Genomic DNA, 14295 nt, shown 5'->3' on the forward strand with positions numbered 1-14295 from the left:
CCCGAGGAAGGGGGCTCATGGTATCCCCTGGGGCCAGGCTGGGCCCCAAGGAAGGGGGCTCACGGTGTCCCCTGGAGCCAGGCCGGGCCCCGAGGAAGGGGGGGCTTATGGTGTCCCCTGGAGCCAGGCCGGGCCCCAAGGAAGGGGGGCTCACGGTGTCCCCTGGAGCTAGGCCGGGCCCCGAGGAGGGGGGGGGCTCACGGTATCCCCTGGGGCCAGGCTGGGCCCCGAGGAAGGGGGCTCATGGTATCCCCTGGGGCCAGGCCGGGCCCCAAGGAAGGGGGGGCTCACGGTATCCCCTGGGGCCAGGCCGGGCCCCGAGGAAGGGGGGGCTCACGGTGTCCCCTGGAGCCAGGCCGGGCCCCGAGGAAGGGGGCTCATGGTATCCCCTGGGGCCAGGCTGGGCCCCAAGGAAGGGGGCTCACGGTGTCCCCTGGAGCCAGGCCGGGCCCCGAGGAAGGGGGGGCTTATGGTGTCCCCTGGAGCCAGGCCGGGCCCCAAGGAAGGGGGGCTCACGGTGTCCCCTGGAGCTAGGCCGGGCCCCGAGGAGGGGGGGGGCTCACGGTATCCCCTGGGGCCAGGCTGGGCCCCGAGGAAGGGGGCTCATGGTATCCCCTGGGGCCAGGCCGGGCCCCAAGGAAGGGGGGGCTCACGGTATCCCCTGGGGCCAGGCCGGGCCCCGAGGAAGGGGGGGCTCACGGTGTCCCCTGGAGCCAGGCCGGGCCCCGAGGAAGGGGGGGCTCACGGTATCCCCTGGGGCCAGGCCGGACCCCAAGGAAGGGGGCTCACGGTGTCCCCTGGAGCCAGGCTGGGCCCCGAGGAAGGGGGCTCATGGTATCCCCTGGAGCCAGGCCGGGCCCCGAGGAAGGGGGCTCATGGTATCCCCTGGGGCCAGGCTGGGCCCCAAGGAAGGGGGCTCATGGTATCCCCTGGGGCCAGGCTGGGCCCCAAGGAAGGGGGGGCTCACGGTATCCCCTGGGGCCAGGCTGGGCCCCGAGGAAGGGGGCTCATGGTATCCCCTGGGGCCAGGCTGGGCCCCAAGGAAGGGGGCTCACGGTGTCCCCTGGAGCCAGGCCGGGCCCCGAGGAAGGGGGGGCTTATGGTGTCCCCTGGAGCCAGGCCGGGCCCCAAGGAAGGGGGGCTCACGGTGTCCCCTGGAGCTAGGCCGGGCCCCGAGGAAGGGGGGGGCTCACGGTATCCCCTGGGGCCAGGCTGGGCCCCGAGGAAGGGGGCTCATGGTATCCCCTGGGGCCAGGCCGGGCCCCAAGGAAGGGGGGGCTCACGGTATCCCCTGGGGCCAGGCCGGGCCCCGAGGAAGGGGGGGCTCACGGTGTCCCCTGGAGCCAGGCCGGGCCCCGAGGAAGGGGGGGCTCACGGTATCCCCTGGGGCCAGGCCGGACCCCAAGGAAGGGGGCTCACGGTGTCCCCTGGAGCCAGGCTGGGCCCCGAGGAAGGGGGGGCTCATGGTGTCCCCTGGAGCCAGGCTGGGCCCCGAGGAAGGGGGGGCTCATGGTGTCCCCTGGAGCTAGGCCGGGCCCCAAGGAAGGGGGCTCACGGTGTCCCCTGGAGCCAGGCTGGGCCCCGAGGAAGGGGGCTCATGGTATCCCCTGGGGCCAGGCCGGGCCCCAAGGAAGGGGGCTCACGGTGTCCCCTGGAGCCAGGCCGGGCCCCGAGGGGGGGTGACCTCAGGAGACACAGCGCGCTGGGAGGGCTCTGGGTTGGGTTTCTCTGTCCCGGTGGGCGCGGGGGTGGCGGGGAGCCCCACGGCAGAGACAGACACCCCTGGGGCCAGACTGTCCCGCTGGGATGTGAGGTCCCAGAGCGGGGCTCTAAGCCCAGGGGGTACGATCTGGCTGGGCCGGCCGGCCGGGAAGGGCTGGAGGGGGCGTTTGGGGACGGGGGGAGGCTCCAGACAAGCCCCAGACTCACCTGCTCAGAGCTACGGAGCCCCCGGCCTTGGCCGAGTCGAGGTGCAGCTGCCCCGCCAGGCTGGCGTCCTGCCAACAGAGCCAGCTGTCACGTGGAGCCTTGCAGCCGGCAGCGATGCCTGGCGCTGAGCCCGCGCGAGTCCCCCCCTGCCCCGGATCCCGGCCCCCCCAGCACTTACCAGGTGCAGCAGGAAGGCCGAGGCCAGGGTGGCGTTCGGCAGGACTACGAAGGCCTCGGCGGCGCCGGCCAGGGCCAGGGCCAGGCTGCCTGGGCGGCAGGTCAGCAGCGGCTGCTTGCGGGCAGACAGGTGCAGCTCCATGGGCAGGCCGGGGTAGAGCCTCTTCAGCTGAGCCAGGGCGAGGCAGAGCGGCCCGGGACAGGGACAGAAACAGCCAGCGCTGATCCCTGAGCCTCCGGGACACCAGCCTCCCCCAGAGCGCGCAGCCTGGCCCCAGCCCCCTCGATGTCCACAGGGACCCCCCCCAGGAGCACACGTCCCTGGCAGGGCGTGATCTGACCCGTCCAGGGGCAGAGGAACCCCCCCCACGTGGGCATGATCCTGACCCCCCACCCCGGGAGCGCATGGCACCAGCCCCCCTCCTTCCCCTGCCCCTTGGCCTGCGGGGGGCTGAGCTTCCCGAGGGCTGGCGAAGAGCCGTGATGCGCGCTCTGGGAACCCCCTGCAGGGCCCCTGGAGGGGAGGTGTGCGCCGGTCCGTCACGGGGGAGCCCAGGGACGTGGCCCCGGCGCCAGGCCAGGGCGGGGTTTGGCCCAGATCCAGCAGTGGCCATGCGGTGCGCCAGGCTGACTCACCTGTGGGCAGAAGAGCCCCAAGCTGCGCGTGTTCAGCCGGATGGGGGAGCGCTTTGGGATCTGCAGCACAAACACGGGGGACACCAGGTTGCTGGGGAGCGCACCCCAGGGCCTGAGCCATTGCCCCGGGGGGCCGGCGGGGAAGGCTGCCTGCGGGCTGCGTGGCTCTCCCTCCCCTTTGCCACCGCCTCTGAGATGCAAAAACCCCCCAACATCCGGAGCCCAAGCTGGCAGCCTGCTCTGAGACCCACTCTGCTTTCCTGGGCCAGCGCCCTCCAACGAGGGAGGGACCTGGACATGCGGCAGCCTTGCGGGGCCCTCCGGGGCAGGGCTGGGCCACGCTGGCGTTGGGGCTGTACCCGCCCTGTAGATCAACAGCCCCCCGCCAGCCCGCACTGAAATCCTACGGCCGCAGGCCTGGGTGCAGCGCTCAGGAACGGCCTGTGGGGAGCCCTCGTCACACTAGCCAGGGAGGACAGGGCGGGGGGCCCTTTGGCCTGCGGGGCTCCGTCTGCTTGAGCCCAGGACGCAGGGTCGCCCTCCCTCGCCCCGCCGCGGGCGCCCCGGCCCGGTACCATGCTGTCCGTGAGCTTCTTCCGCAAGGCCCCTGCGGTGAAGTAGACGAAGGCAGCCGAGTTGGCCGAGAACTCAGAGAGGCCAAGAAGCAGCATGCGGTCCCCCTCGTCCGGCAGCAGGAAGGGGGCGGGGGAGAAGGGGCTCTCAGTGTGTTTGCCCACGCCATAGAACTCGCCCTGGGGGACGGAGAGAGGGCAGGGTGGGTGCTGCGCCCCAGAGCACGGGCCGACAGCTGGGGCAGGCCTGGGGCTGGGCGGGCAGCACAGGAGAGAATCACGGGACATGCTGGTCAGTGATGCGGATTTGGGAGTCAGCCGCATGTGCCAAGCCCCAGCCTGGCTCTCCCAGCACGTGACAGGGCAGAAGAGCAGAGTGGCTCAGTGCAGGGGCACAGCAGGGCACTCGGGTCTGGCCAGACGGGAGAGCAGATGCTCTAGAACCACAGAACACCAGAAGTGGAAGGGACTTTGGAGTCATCGAGTCCAGTCCCCGCCCTCCCGGCAGGACCAAGCACCATCCAGACCATCCCTGACAGGTGTGTGTCCAACCTGCTCTCAATGGATGGGGATTCCACAACCCCCCAGGCAATTTATCCCAGCGTTTCACCACCCTGACAGGCAGGAAGTTTCTCCTAATGTCCATCCTGAACCTCCCTGGCTGCAATTCAGCCCCTTGCTTCTTGTCCTGTTCTCAAAGGCCAAGGGGAACAATTTTTCTCCCCCCTCCCTGTGACACCCTTTTAGGTACAGGCAGTCCCCGAGTTACGCGGATCCGACTTATGTCAGTTACGAACGGGGCTTTTCTCGCCCCGGAGGACACGAGCGGCGGGACGCCCACATGCGCTGCGGTCCCGCCGCCCGCGTCCTCCAGGGTGAGAAAAGCTGCTCCGCGTCTCCCTGGTCTGCTGGGGGGGAGTGCCCCACAGCAGACCAGGGAGATGAGGAGCAAAGCCGCGGAGGATGCGGGCAGGACCGCGGCGCGTCTCGGCGGTCCCGCCACCCGTGTCTCCCTGGTCTGCTGGGGGGGTGCACCCCCCCCCAGCAGACCAGGCTTTTCTCGCTGATGCCTGGGGTAGAGCAGCTGGGGCACTGCCAGGTTGGTCCCGTAGCGCTGCTCCTCGGTGCTACTGGACCAACCCGGCAGCACCCCAGCTGTTCTGCCCCAGGCGTCCCCAAGTCAGCCGCTGCTGAAACTGACCAGCGCTGACTACAGGAAGCCCGAGGCAGAGTTGCTCTGCCCCGGGCTTCCTGGAATCAGCCGTTGATCAGTTTCAGCAGTGGCTGACTTGGGGACACCTGGGGTAGAGCAGCTGGGGTGCTGCCAGGTTGGTCCCCGCAGTGCTGAGGTGCGGCGCTGTGGAGACCTACCCAGCAGCGCCCCAGCTGCTCTGTCCCAGGCGTCCAAATTCAGCCGCTGTTGAAACTGATCAACGGCTGATTCCAGGAAGCCTGGGGCAGAGCAACTCTGCCTCGGGCTTCCTGTAGTCAGCGCTGGTCAGTTTCAGCAGCAGCTGAATCTGGACGCCAGTTCCGACTTACATACAAATTCAACTTAAGAACAAACCTACAGTCCCTGTCTTGTACGTAACCTGGGGACTGCCTGTACTCGAAAGCTGCTCTCGTGTCCCCTCTCCATCTTCTCTTCTCTAAACAAACCCAATTCCTTCAGCCTTGCCTCATAGCTCATGTCATTATTTGTGTTGCTCTTCTCTGGACCCTCTCCAATTTCTCCACTTCGTTCTTGAAATGTGGTGCCCAGAACTGGACACAAGACTCCAGCTGAGGCCTAATCAGTGGAGCAGAGCGGAAGAAGGACTCCTCGCGTCTCGCTCACAACACACCTGTCAGTGCATCCCAGATTCGTGCCCTGTTGACTCCTATTTAGCTTGAGGTCCCCTCTGACCCCTAGATCCCTTTCTGCAGGACTCCTTCCCATTCTGTATGGCTACGTCTACACTGGCACCCTTTTCCGGAAATGCTTAAAACGGAAATCTGTGCTGTCTACACTGGCCCTTTTCCAGAACAGTTTTCCGGAAAAGGACTTTTGCCCGAACGGGAGCAGCATAGTATTTCCGAAAAACCACTGATGATTTTACAGTAGATCGTCAGTGCTCTTCCGGAAATTCAAGGGGCCAGTGTAGACAGCTGGCAAGTTATTCTGGAAAAGCAGCTGATTTTCCAGAATAAGTGGCCAGTGTAGACACAGCCTGTTTGTGACACGGATTGCACCTCCCTAAGTGGAGCCCTTTGCAAATGTCCTTATAAACTTCATCCTATTTTCCTGAGAGCACTTCTCCAGTGCGTCCCGATCAGTTGAATGATGACCCTCTCCTCCAACGCACTCGCAGCCCCTCCCAGGTGGTATCCTCCACCAACTTTAGAAGTGTCCTCTCTAGGCCGTTCTCGCTAAGGTCCATCGGGCCTGTAAGAATGGATGAAGGCATCAGGGGATGCCTGAGACAAGCTGGACGCTACAGACGCCACCACTCCAGGGCCAGGCAATCCTCCCCAATGGTGAGTGACGGCGCCTAACTGGGTCCATGGAGGGGCAAGCCACACTGACAGCTCTGCCCCCCCCATGCCTAGAGGCGCGGCGCCCAGCCAGGGGGATTGCGCTCTCTGCAGATTTAGAGATTGTCCCCTTTGCTGCCAAGACCAGATTTTCCCTTGACTAACGTCGCGGCTGCTCTCTGCCCAGGCAGCTTGCTCTCCTGCTTGGCAGGTGTCCTGCTCCCGGCCAGTCTGGGCTGGAAGACAGCCAGGGCCCTATCCCCGGGGGGTGGCTGGCCCGGCTCCTGTACCTTCAGGTCCATGTCCCCATGGTCCCTGGCAATCATCGGCTTGCTGACCAAGGAGTAGTCAAAGGCAGCGAAGGGGTCGAGCTGGGCTGTGACTGCGGAGAAGCCAGAAAACCCTTCAGCACGCCCCGAAGCGCTGCCCCTCCCGCCCCGTCCCGACGCTCGGCTGAGCCGGCCCCCGCGGCCCTGGGGGACCAGCCGGTCTCTTTTCATTTCTTCTTCGTCACCGGCTGAGCTGACCCCCAGCCCGGGCTCAGTCTAGGTCTCGGCCCAGAGTCAGCCTGAGCTGTCTACCAGGGCTGGCCGGAGGATTCAGGGGGCCTGGGGCAAAGCCATTTTGGGGGCCCCTTCCTGGCACTCCCTGTCTCAGATCTCAGACTTCAGGCATTCTCGTGGGGGGCCCTGTGGGGCCCGGGGCAAATTGCCCCACTTGCCCCCCTCCCCGGGCGGCCCTGCTGTCTGCTCCTGTCCTGCTGCGCAGCCCCTCTCCCCTCACACCGCCATGGGTCGCCCGGTTCCTACCTGGCATGATCTTCAGGGCGCGCTCCAGATCGCTGACCCCTTTCCTGAGCCCCAGGCAGAGCTGGGCGGAAGAAGGGAAGAGCGTTACAGATTCAGAAACTCTCTCCCAGAGGAAAGTGTAGGCCAGGGGCTCTTGTGGGGGATGGGGGAGCAAAGCAGGATCAGCCATAAGGTGAACGAGGAGGGTATGGACCTACTTTATAGTCATCTCCTCTTTGATTTCCTCCCTTCCTTCCTCCATTCCCCTCTTCCTTCCTCTTTTCCTTCCTTCCTTCCCTCCACCCCCCTCTTCCTTCCTCTCTTCCTTCCTTCCTTCATCCCCCTCTTCCTTCCTCTTTTCCTTCCTTCCTTCCTCCGTCCCCCTCTTCCTTCCTCTCTTCCTTCCTTCCCTCCATCCCCCTCTTCCTTCCTCTTTTCCTTCCTTCCTTCCTCCGTCCCCCTCTTCCTTCCTCTCTTCCTTCCTTCCTCCGTCCCCCTCTTCCTTCCTCTCTTCCTTCCTTCCTCCGTCCCCCTCTTCCTTCCTTCCTCCGTCCCCCTCTTCCTTCCTCTCTTCCTTCCTTCCTTCCTCCGTCCCCCTCTTCCTTCCTTCCTCCGTCCCCCTCTTCCTTCCTCTCTTCCTTCCTTCCTCCCCCTCTTTCTTCCTTTCCTCCGTCCCCCTCTTCCTTCCTCTCTTCCTTCCTTCCTTCCTCCGTCCCCCTCTTCCTTCCTTCCTCCGTCCCCCTCTTCCTTCCTCTCTTCCTTCCTTCCTTCCTCCCCCTCTTTCTTCCTTTCCTCCGTCCCCCTCTTCCTTCCTCTCTTCCTCTCTTCCTTCCTTCCTCCGTCCCCCTCTTCCTTCCTTCCTCCGTCCCCCTCTTCCTTCCTCTCTTCCTTCCTTCCTTCATCCCCCTCTTTCTTCCTTTCCTCCATCCCCCTCTTTCTTTCTTTCTTTCTTTCTTTCTTTCTTTCTTTCTTTCTTTCTTTCTTTCTTTCTTTCTTTCTTCCAACAGAATGGCTGTGGATCTGAGCTGGGTTTCAAATACAAACACTGATACAATCTCCACCCAGGAGCTACTCTCCCCTGCCCCAGGATGCAGGGGTGTCCAGGATGACGCAGAGATGGTATTGGACCCATATTTTGCCCTGTGTCCCAGGTACATTAGGCAGGAGGCCTGAAGTGACCTGCACTGGCACAATAAGGTAAGAGTAACAAAATGGCCAACGTCTCCCACTAGGAGCGTGTTCCACGAGTGGATAACAGCCTACTGCTGCTGCCAGTGAGTGGAGTTTCTCCTTTCGCTCAAGCGAGGAAGGTCTGGGCCGCGGCGCTGACAGTGCAGGAGCGAGCCTGCTGAGAACCCAGGCTGAGCAGGCTCCCTCCAAAGCGCCCCGTACTCAGCAGCTCCCCGAGTAGCAACGAGCGGCTGAGTTTAGTGCTCGGTGGGAAAGGCCCGGGAGGAAAAGGCTTGTTCAGCATTTGCCCATCACACCCTTCTCCTAGCTCCCAAGTCTGGGTCGCAAAGGCTGCGGAGCTGCTGTCAGTTGGGCAAACGCCCACCTGCTTATTCACTTCATGCCGCAGGGGTTCTTGGAGCGCCCCCGTGAACAGATTGTAGAGCCAGCTGTGGGGAGAGGGAGAGAGAACAGTCAGGGGAAGGGGCTGCCAAGGAACTCGGGGCCGGCCCAGCTCCAGAAACGCTCCGCTCTCGGGCAGCACTGGGAAATCCCCCTCTGACCGCTCGACCGCTTCCAAGCCCGGCATGAAACTCCACCGCCCCCCAGTCACTGTCGAGCGCAAGGGCATGTTCCTGCGTGTGCAGAGAGCCCGAAACCACCGCTCTCGGGTACTGACCTGCCCCCACTCATCTGACAAGTCTGTTCTTTCCTGTAGTTTCAACCAGTTTGCCTGGTATGAACCAGCCTGTAAATGCAGGGAGCCCTTTTTCAAAGTTGGCATCGCATTAGCTATCTCTCTGTCACTTGGTACAGAGGCTGTGTGGTGGCACGTTGGGGTTCCCCCGACTCCTTCACCCCCATAGTGGCACGAACAGACTCCCCCAGCCAGTAGAACAGAGGGAGTTTATTGCTTCTCCAGGATACAGCACAGCACAGATGGAATCTGGTTCCAGGGCAGGCCTAGGATGCCTCAGCCCCCCTTGAGATGGGGGAGACTGGGCCCCTAAATCCCAGCCCCTTTCCCTAGGCTGTCTCCTCCATGATACCAGACAGAAACTGACTCTCTTCCAGCCCTGCCCCCCAGACAGGGGTTGGTCTCTGCCTTCCTCCCTTTGTCTCTCTCCCTGGGAGGCGACCTGTTGGGCAGGTTGTGAGACCTTTGTCTAGTGACTCATCTGCTGTCCTGCTGGGTCCTGCTAGAAACAGCCACCAGTGGAGGTCACTCACTGCCCAAGCCCAGCAACCAGCAAGGCACCCCCATAGCACACTGGATTACAGCGCAGACAGCACGCCCCACTACGTCACAGGCTGGTGTAAGAGATAGGTTAGAAACCACAGTTTGTAGTTCTGCAATTTCACATCTGAGCTCCTTCGGGTGGATGTCACCTGGCCCTGGTGACTTGTTACTGTTACGTTTATCGATTCGTTCCAAAATCTCCTCTCAGGACACCTCAATCTGGGACAATTCCTCAGATCTGTCACCTAAAAGAATGGCTCAGGTTTGGGACTCTTCCCTTACAGCCATGAAGACTGACGCAGAAATTCTGTTTAGTTTCTCTGCAAGAAATGGCCTTCTCACACTGGAGTGCTCCTTTGGCATCTTGATCGTCCAGTGGCCCCATTGGTTGTTTAACCGGCTTCCTGCTTCTGGTGGACTTAAAAAACCAGCGCTATTGCTTTTTGAGTGTTTGTCTTGCTGTTCTTCACATTCTTTTTTGGCCTTCCTCATATTTTTACACTTCACCTGCTGTAGGGTTACCAGATGGTTTCAGAAAAAATACCGAACAACAACAACAAAAAAGCACGCCAGGAAAAAGTTGGTTGAGCAAGAAAAAAAGAACCCCGAGAGTTAAGCAAAAAAACAAACAAAAAACCCCCCGTGACCCCTTTAAAAACCATGTGGTGAGGCTTTTGGGCCCTAACAGGCTGCCAGCGGCCGCTCGCCATCTTGCCTCCCTGCGCTGTGCCGGACAGCTCCCCTAGGGAACATGGTAAGCACTGGGGTTGCCAGGCTGTCTCTATATTGAGCTGGACAGCTCGGCATTTTCACCTCCTGGCTGGGAAAAAATCAGAAAGTACCAGACCTTTTAGATTCGGTAAATTCGGTAAATTTTTTTACCGAACAGGAGGCGAAAATACCAGACTGTCTGGTTCAATACCGGACACCTGGCAGCCCTACCTGCTGGAGTTTATGCTCCTTTCTATTTTCCTCACTAGAATTTAACGTCCACTTTTGAAACATTGCCTTTTTGCCACTCACTGCTTCTCTTGCTTTGTCGTTTAGCCACGGTGGCACTTTTTGGTTCTCTTACTATGTTTTTTTTAAATGTGGGGGATACATTTGTGGTGCGCCTCTGTTACAGGGGCTTTACAAAGTTTCCACGCGGCTTGCAGGGATGTCACTTTTGATACTGTGCCTTTTATTTGCTGTGTAACTAGCTTCCTAACTTTTGCGGAGTCCCCCTTTCTGAAATGGAATGCTAGGGTTTTGGCCTGTGTGGTGTTTTCCCCTCCACAGGGATGTTATATGACGGTCGCGATTACCAAACAGTCCAGTTGCAGTCACATCTGGGACCAGATCCTGTGCTTAGGACTAAATCAAGAATTGCCTCTCCTCCTGTGGGTTCTAAGATGCCCCAGAACTCACCAGCCTGGCCACAGCCTGGAAGTCAAAATGTACTTTGGTCCCCACAGCAATGACTAGGACACCCTGACCTAGAGTAATAAAATCAGCGACATGGTCCGGTCCCAGTTCCCCTTCTGAAAAGACGGCTCCGAACCGGCCCTCGCGACGGAGACGGAACCGGCCCTCGCGACAGAGACGGAACCGGCCCTCGCGACGGAGACGGAACCGGCCCTCGCTACGGAGACGGAACCGGCCCTCGCGACGGAGACGGAACCGGCCCTCACTATGGAGATGGAACCGGCCCTCACGACGGAGACGGAACCGGCCCTCGCGGACGGAGACGGAACCGGCCCTCACAACGGAGACGGAACCGGCCCTCGCGACAGAGACGGAACCGGCCCTCGCGACGGAGACGGAACCGGCCCTCGCTACGGAGACGGAACCGGCCCTCGCGACGGAGACGGAACCGGCCCTCACTATGGAGACGGAACCGGCCCTCACGACGGAGACGGAACCGGCCCTCGCGGACGGAGACGGAACCGGCCCTCACAACGGAGACGGAACCGGCCCTCGCGACAGAGACGGAACCGGCCCTCACGACGGAGACAGAACCGGCCCTCGCGACAGAGACGGAACCGGCCCTCGCTATGGAGACGGAACCGGCCCTCGCTACGGAAACGGAACCGGCCCTCGCGACGGAGACGGACGGGCCTCACTACGGAGATGGAACCGGCCCTCGCGACGGAGACGGAACCGGGCCTCCCTATGGAGACGGAACTGGCCCTCGCGACGGAGACGGAACCGGCCCTCGCGACGGAGACGGAACCGGCCCTCGCGACGGAGACAGAACCGGCCCTCACGACAGAGACGGAACCGGCCCTCGCTATGGAGACGGAACCGGCCCTCGCTACGGAAATGGAACCGGCCCTCGCGACGGAGACGGAACCGGGCCTCCCTATGGAGACGGAACCGGCCCTCGCGACGGAGACGGAACCGGCCCTCGCGACGGAGACGGAACCGGCCCTCGCGACGGAGACGGAACCGGCCCTCGCGACGGAGACGGCCGGGCCTCAGAAAACCAGAATTCACCTGGCTCCACCATGGAACTTCACATCCAGCCTCCCGATGGTGGAGTGGCAGCTGGCGCTCCACACCTGGGGCCGGCCGCTGTCATCCCTGCTCACCCCGAGCTCAGCGGAGAGGGACAGGCCGCTCACACTCACGTGGAAGGAGCCACTGTCGGGTCTGGGAAGGGAGGAAAGAGCAGGGTAGTTAGCACCCGCCGGCCAGCAGGGCTCGGTCTGCCCTCGCCACAGGCCCCGAGGCAGGGGGGAGACCCCGGGGAGACAGCCCTGGAGAGCAAAGCCAGAGCTGTACCTGGAGAAGGAGAGAGCAGAGCCCGGGCAGTGCTCTGTACTGCAGGGACTCCCTCTAAGGGGGGGAAGCAGGAGCCCCATGGCCCATCCATCTCTCCCCCACAAGTCTGCCACCTGCACCAGTTTCTGCGAGGCCCTCTGCCCCCCCAAGGAATTGCACCCTGCACCCCCTGTCCAGTCCTCCAGTACGGAGCCCCCTCCCCTCCCTCCTCTGCCTTCTGTTCCATGCCCCGGAGCCAGGCCTCCCCCTCGGCCCCTCCTCCCTGCACCTGTGCAGCCACCAGGAACCAGGGCAGGGCGGGAGGAAGGGCACCGGGGAGGGGCGGGGAGGGTCCCTTCTCTCTAGCCATGCTCCTGCCACAAGGCTCGGGCACGGGCAACAGCGCCCAGGCTGTGCCACGGGGGCCTCCCAGGAGTAGTGCCGCAGCATCTGGTGCTTGCACCCTTTGCTCCCTTCCCTACGGGGACGCCTGCGCTTTCTGAGACCCATTGACCCAGCTGGGCAATCAGGCCCTGTAGGGCTGCGAGCCGCCCCGTGCCAGGCAGGGTAACCACGGCGGGAGCTGTGCCCGCCCCAGAGTCCCCTCCCAGCCCAGAAGGTGCCACGTGCAGGGCCCCCCGCTCCTGTTACGGTGAAGAATAGGGCTGAGCTGGCTCCGGCGCTCGCTGGGAGCATGGGGCCCCCGCCGCAGATTGGCCCTTACACGAACAGCGCCATCACGCGCCAGACACCACTGAGCAGGATGCGGGCGTGGCTGACCACGAGCCTCACGCCGGTGCCCTCGGAGAAGCTGAGGGACGACTCGCTCAGCTGCAGCTCCTGAATCCGGATCCTGCGGAGCAGCCCACAGACACGGCTCAGCCCGAGCGCCCAGGGACCGTGCGCTGCCCTGAACGCCCGAGGAACGTCCGGGGACCCCGGCGCCACGCTCCACCGAGTGCACGGCCGGGAATCGGGCTTCCGGGGGCTGCCCTCTGCCCAGCCTCTCCGAGAAACGGAGAGCACCGAGACGGCGTGCACGTGTGTGTGGCGGGGTGCGCGTACGAACGCACGTCTGCACACGGCGGGGTGCCAGCGTGTGCGTGGGGGGGGGGGTCAGCCAGGACTGTGAGCACTGGGGGAGCCGCGCTGCTTTTAGCCACATGGGCAAAGGGCCATTTATTGCAACTGTGTCCTGGGAGTGGGGGGGGAGCTCAGATCGTGCTTTAGAGAGTCAGGGCCGGGCTCTCTAGGACGGCCCCAGCCTCAGCTCCTGGTCTCCCCAGCCCTGGCCCTGCTCCCCCCTCAGCTCAGCTCCCCTAGCCCAGACCCTCTGTCCCCTCACATGGAGGACAGGGCCCTACATCCTGACTCTTTCATTGGCCGGCCGGCCCTGTCAATCAGACTGCCCTAAAATTTTATCTGCTCCACATTGGCCTTGGAGATTGTCACTCTCAGGTCCTGATTTCTCATTGGCCCATCCCCTTCATGTGGGACAGGGAAAGGCCCCCCCCCCAGAATTTCAGTGGGGGGGGGGCTGCACTGCCCTTGCACAAGGCACGTGGCCCAAGGGCGCACAGGGGGCCTGGGGCGGAGGTGGAGCAGGATTTGAACCCGCATCTCAGACTGGCGCCTGCACAGCTGGGCCGCCCCTCGTCCCTGTGGTGCTGGCTCGGCTCAGGAAGCCGGTCCCGTGGCAGGATCTGTGGCTTGGAACAGAGAGCACCCCCCTTCGATGAGACCCCCTCCTGCCTCCTGGCTGCACCCCCTCTCGTGCGGGCTCGGGGCCCCCGGGGTGGCAGGCCGTGGGTGGGCGGGTGTGGGGGGCAGCACTAAACCAGCTCTCGCAGCCCCTCTCAGCGGCCCCCGGAGCCCCAGTGAGGAGCCCGCGGTGTCCGGTGCAGACAGCCCGGGAGCCCCGCTCGCGTGGGGGGACGGCCGCGCCCCGGCCCCAGCCCCAGCCCCAGGGAGGAGGAGCCGGGCTCTGACCTGGACACGGAGTAGCCCACGACCCCGATGAGGGGCAAGTTGTATGAACCATTCAGATCCGGGACCTGCTCCTTCCTCAGCAGCGCCAGCGCCAGCTCCAGGCCGAACTGCTGACCTGGAATCAGAGAGCAGGCTGGGGGTCACGGCGGGGCCCCGAGGGGAGCAGGCCGGGAGTCATAGGGAGGTCCCAAGGGGAGCAGGCCCAGGGGTCACGGCGGGGCCCCGAGGGGAGCAGGCCAGGGGTCATAGGGGGGCCTCAAGGGGAGCAGTTCCGGGGGTCACAGTGGCTGGGGGTCACGGCAGGGCACTGAGGGGAGCAGGCCTGGGGGTAAGAGGGGGACCCCGAGGGGAGCAGGCCGGGGGTCAAGGTGGGGCCCCAAGGGGAGCAGGCCAGGGATCACAGGGGGGCCTCAAGGGGAGCAGGCCTGGGGGTCGGAGGGGGGTCCTGAGGGGAGCATGCCTGGGGGTCACGGAGGCCCCAAGAGGAGCAGGTCCTGAGGTCACAGTGGCTGGGGGTCATGGTGGGGCCCTGAGG

The 14295-nt window shown here is 63.6% G+C and overlaps 1 protein-coding gene and 1 long non-coding RNA gene across 7 annotated transcripts in view; one reads left to right on the top strand and one right to left on the bottom strand.

Moving 5' to 3' along the window:
• Positions 1-14295, top strand: part of LOC142818814 (uncharacterized) — a 32500-nt gene that overhangs the window by 7222 nt on the left and 10983 nt on the right. The gene's annotated exons all lie outside the window — the stretch shown is intronic.
• LOC102459969 (bactericidal permeability-increasing protein) overlaps positions 1-14295 on the bottom strand; it is a 31391-nt gene that overhangs the window by 6235 nt on the left and 10861 nt on the right. For 4 of the 6 annotated variants that reach the window (XR_012896461.1, XM_075900871.1, XM_075900872.1 and 1 more), the window contains exons 3-12: positions 13761-13875; positions 12496-12624; positions 11505-11660; positions 8172-8235; positions 6638-6698; positions 6119-6210; positions 3318-3494; positions 2743-2802; positions 2108-2275; positions 1930-1997 (exon numbers count right to left, since the gene is read on the bottom strand). Coding sequence is in view for 5 of the 6 variants with exons in the window: in XM_075900871.1 (XP_075756986.1) it covers positions 1930-1997; positions 2108-2275; positions 2743-2802; positions 3318-3494; positions 6119-6210; positions 6638-6698; positions 8172-8235; positions 11505-11660; positions 12496-12624; positions 13761-13875 (1090 nt within the window). In the remaining variant the exon portion in view is untranslated. Of the gene's footprint in view, positions 1-1929; positions 1998-2107; positions 2276-2742; positions 2803-3317; positions 3495-6118; positions 6211-6637; positions 6699-8171; positions 8236-11504; positions 11661-11792; positions 12415-12495; positions 12625-13760; positions 13876-14295 lie in introns of those variants that run through there. The other 2 variants (XM_075900873.1, XM_075900874.1) reach the window with 2 other exon arrangements.

Source organism: Pelodiscus sinensis, chromosome 18, assembly GCF_049634645.1.
Source record: "Pelodiscus sinensis isolate JC-2024 chromosome 18, ASM4963464v1, whole genome shotgun sequence".
NCBI classification, from domain to species: domain Eukaryota; kingdom Metazoa; phylum Chordata; order Testudines; family Trionychidae; genus Pelodiscus; species Pelodiscus sinensis.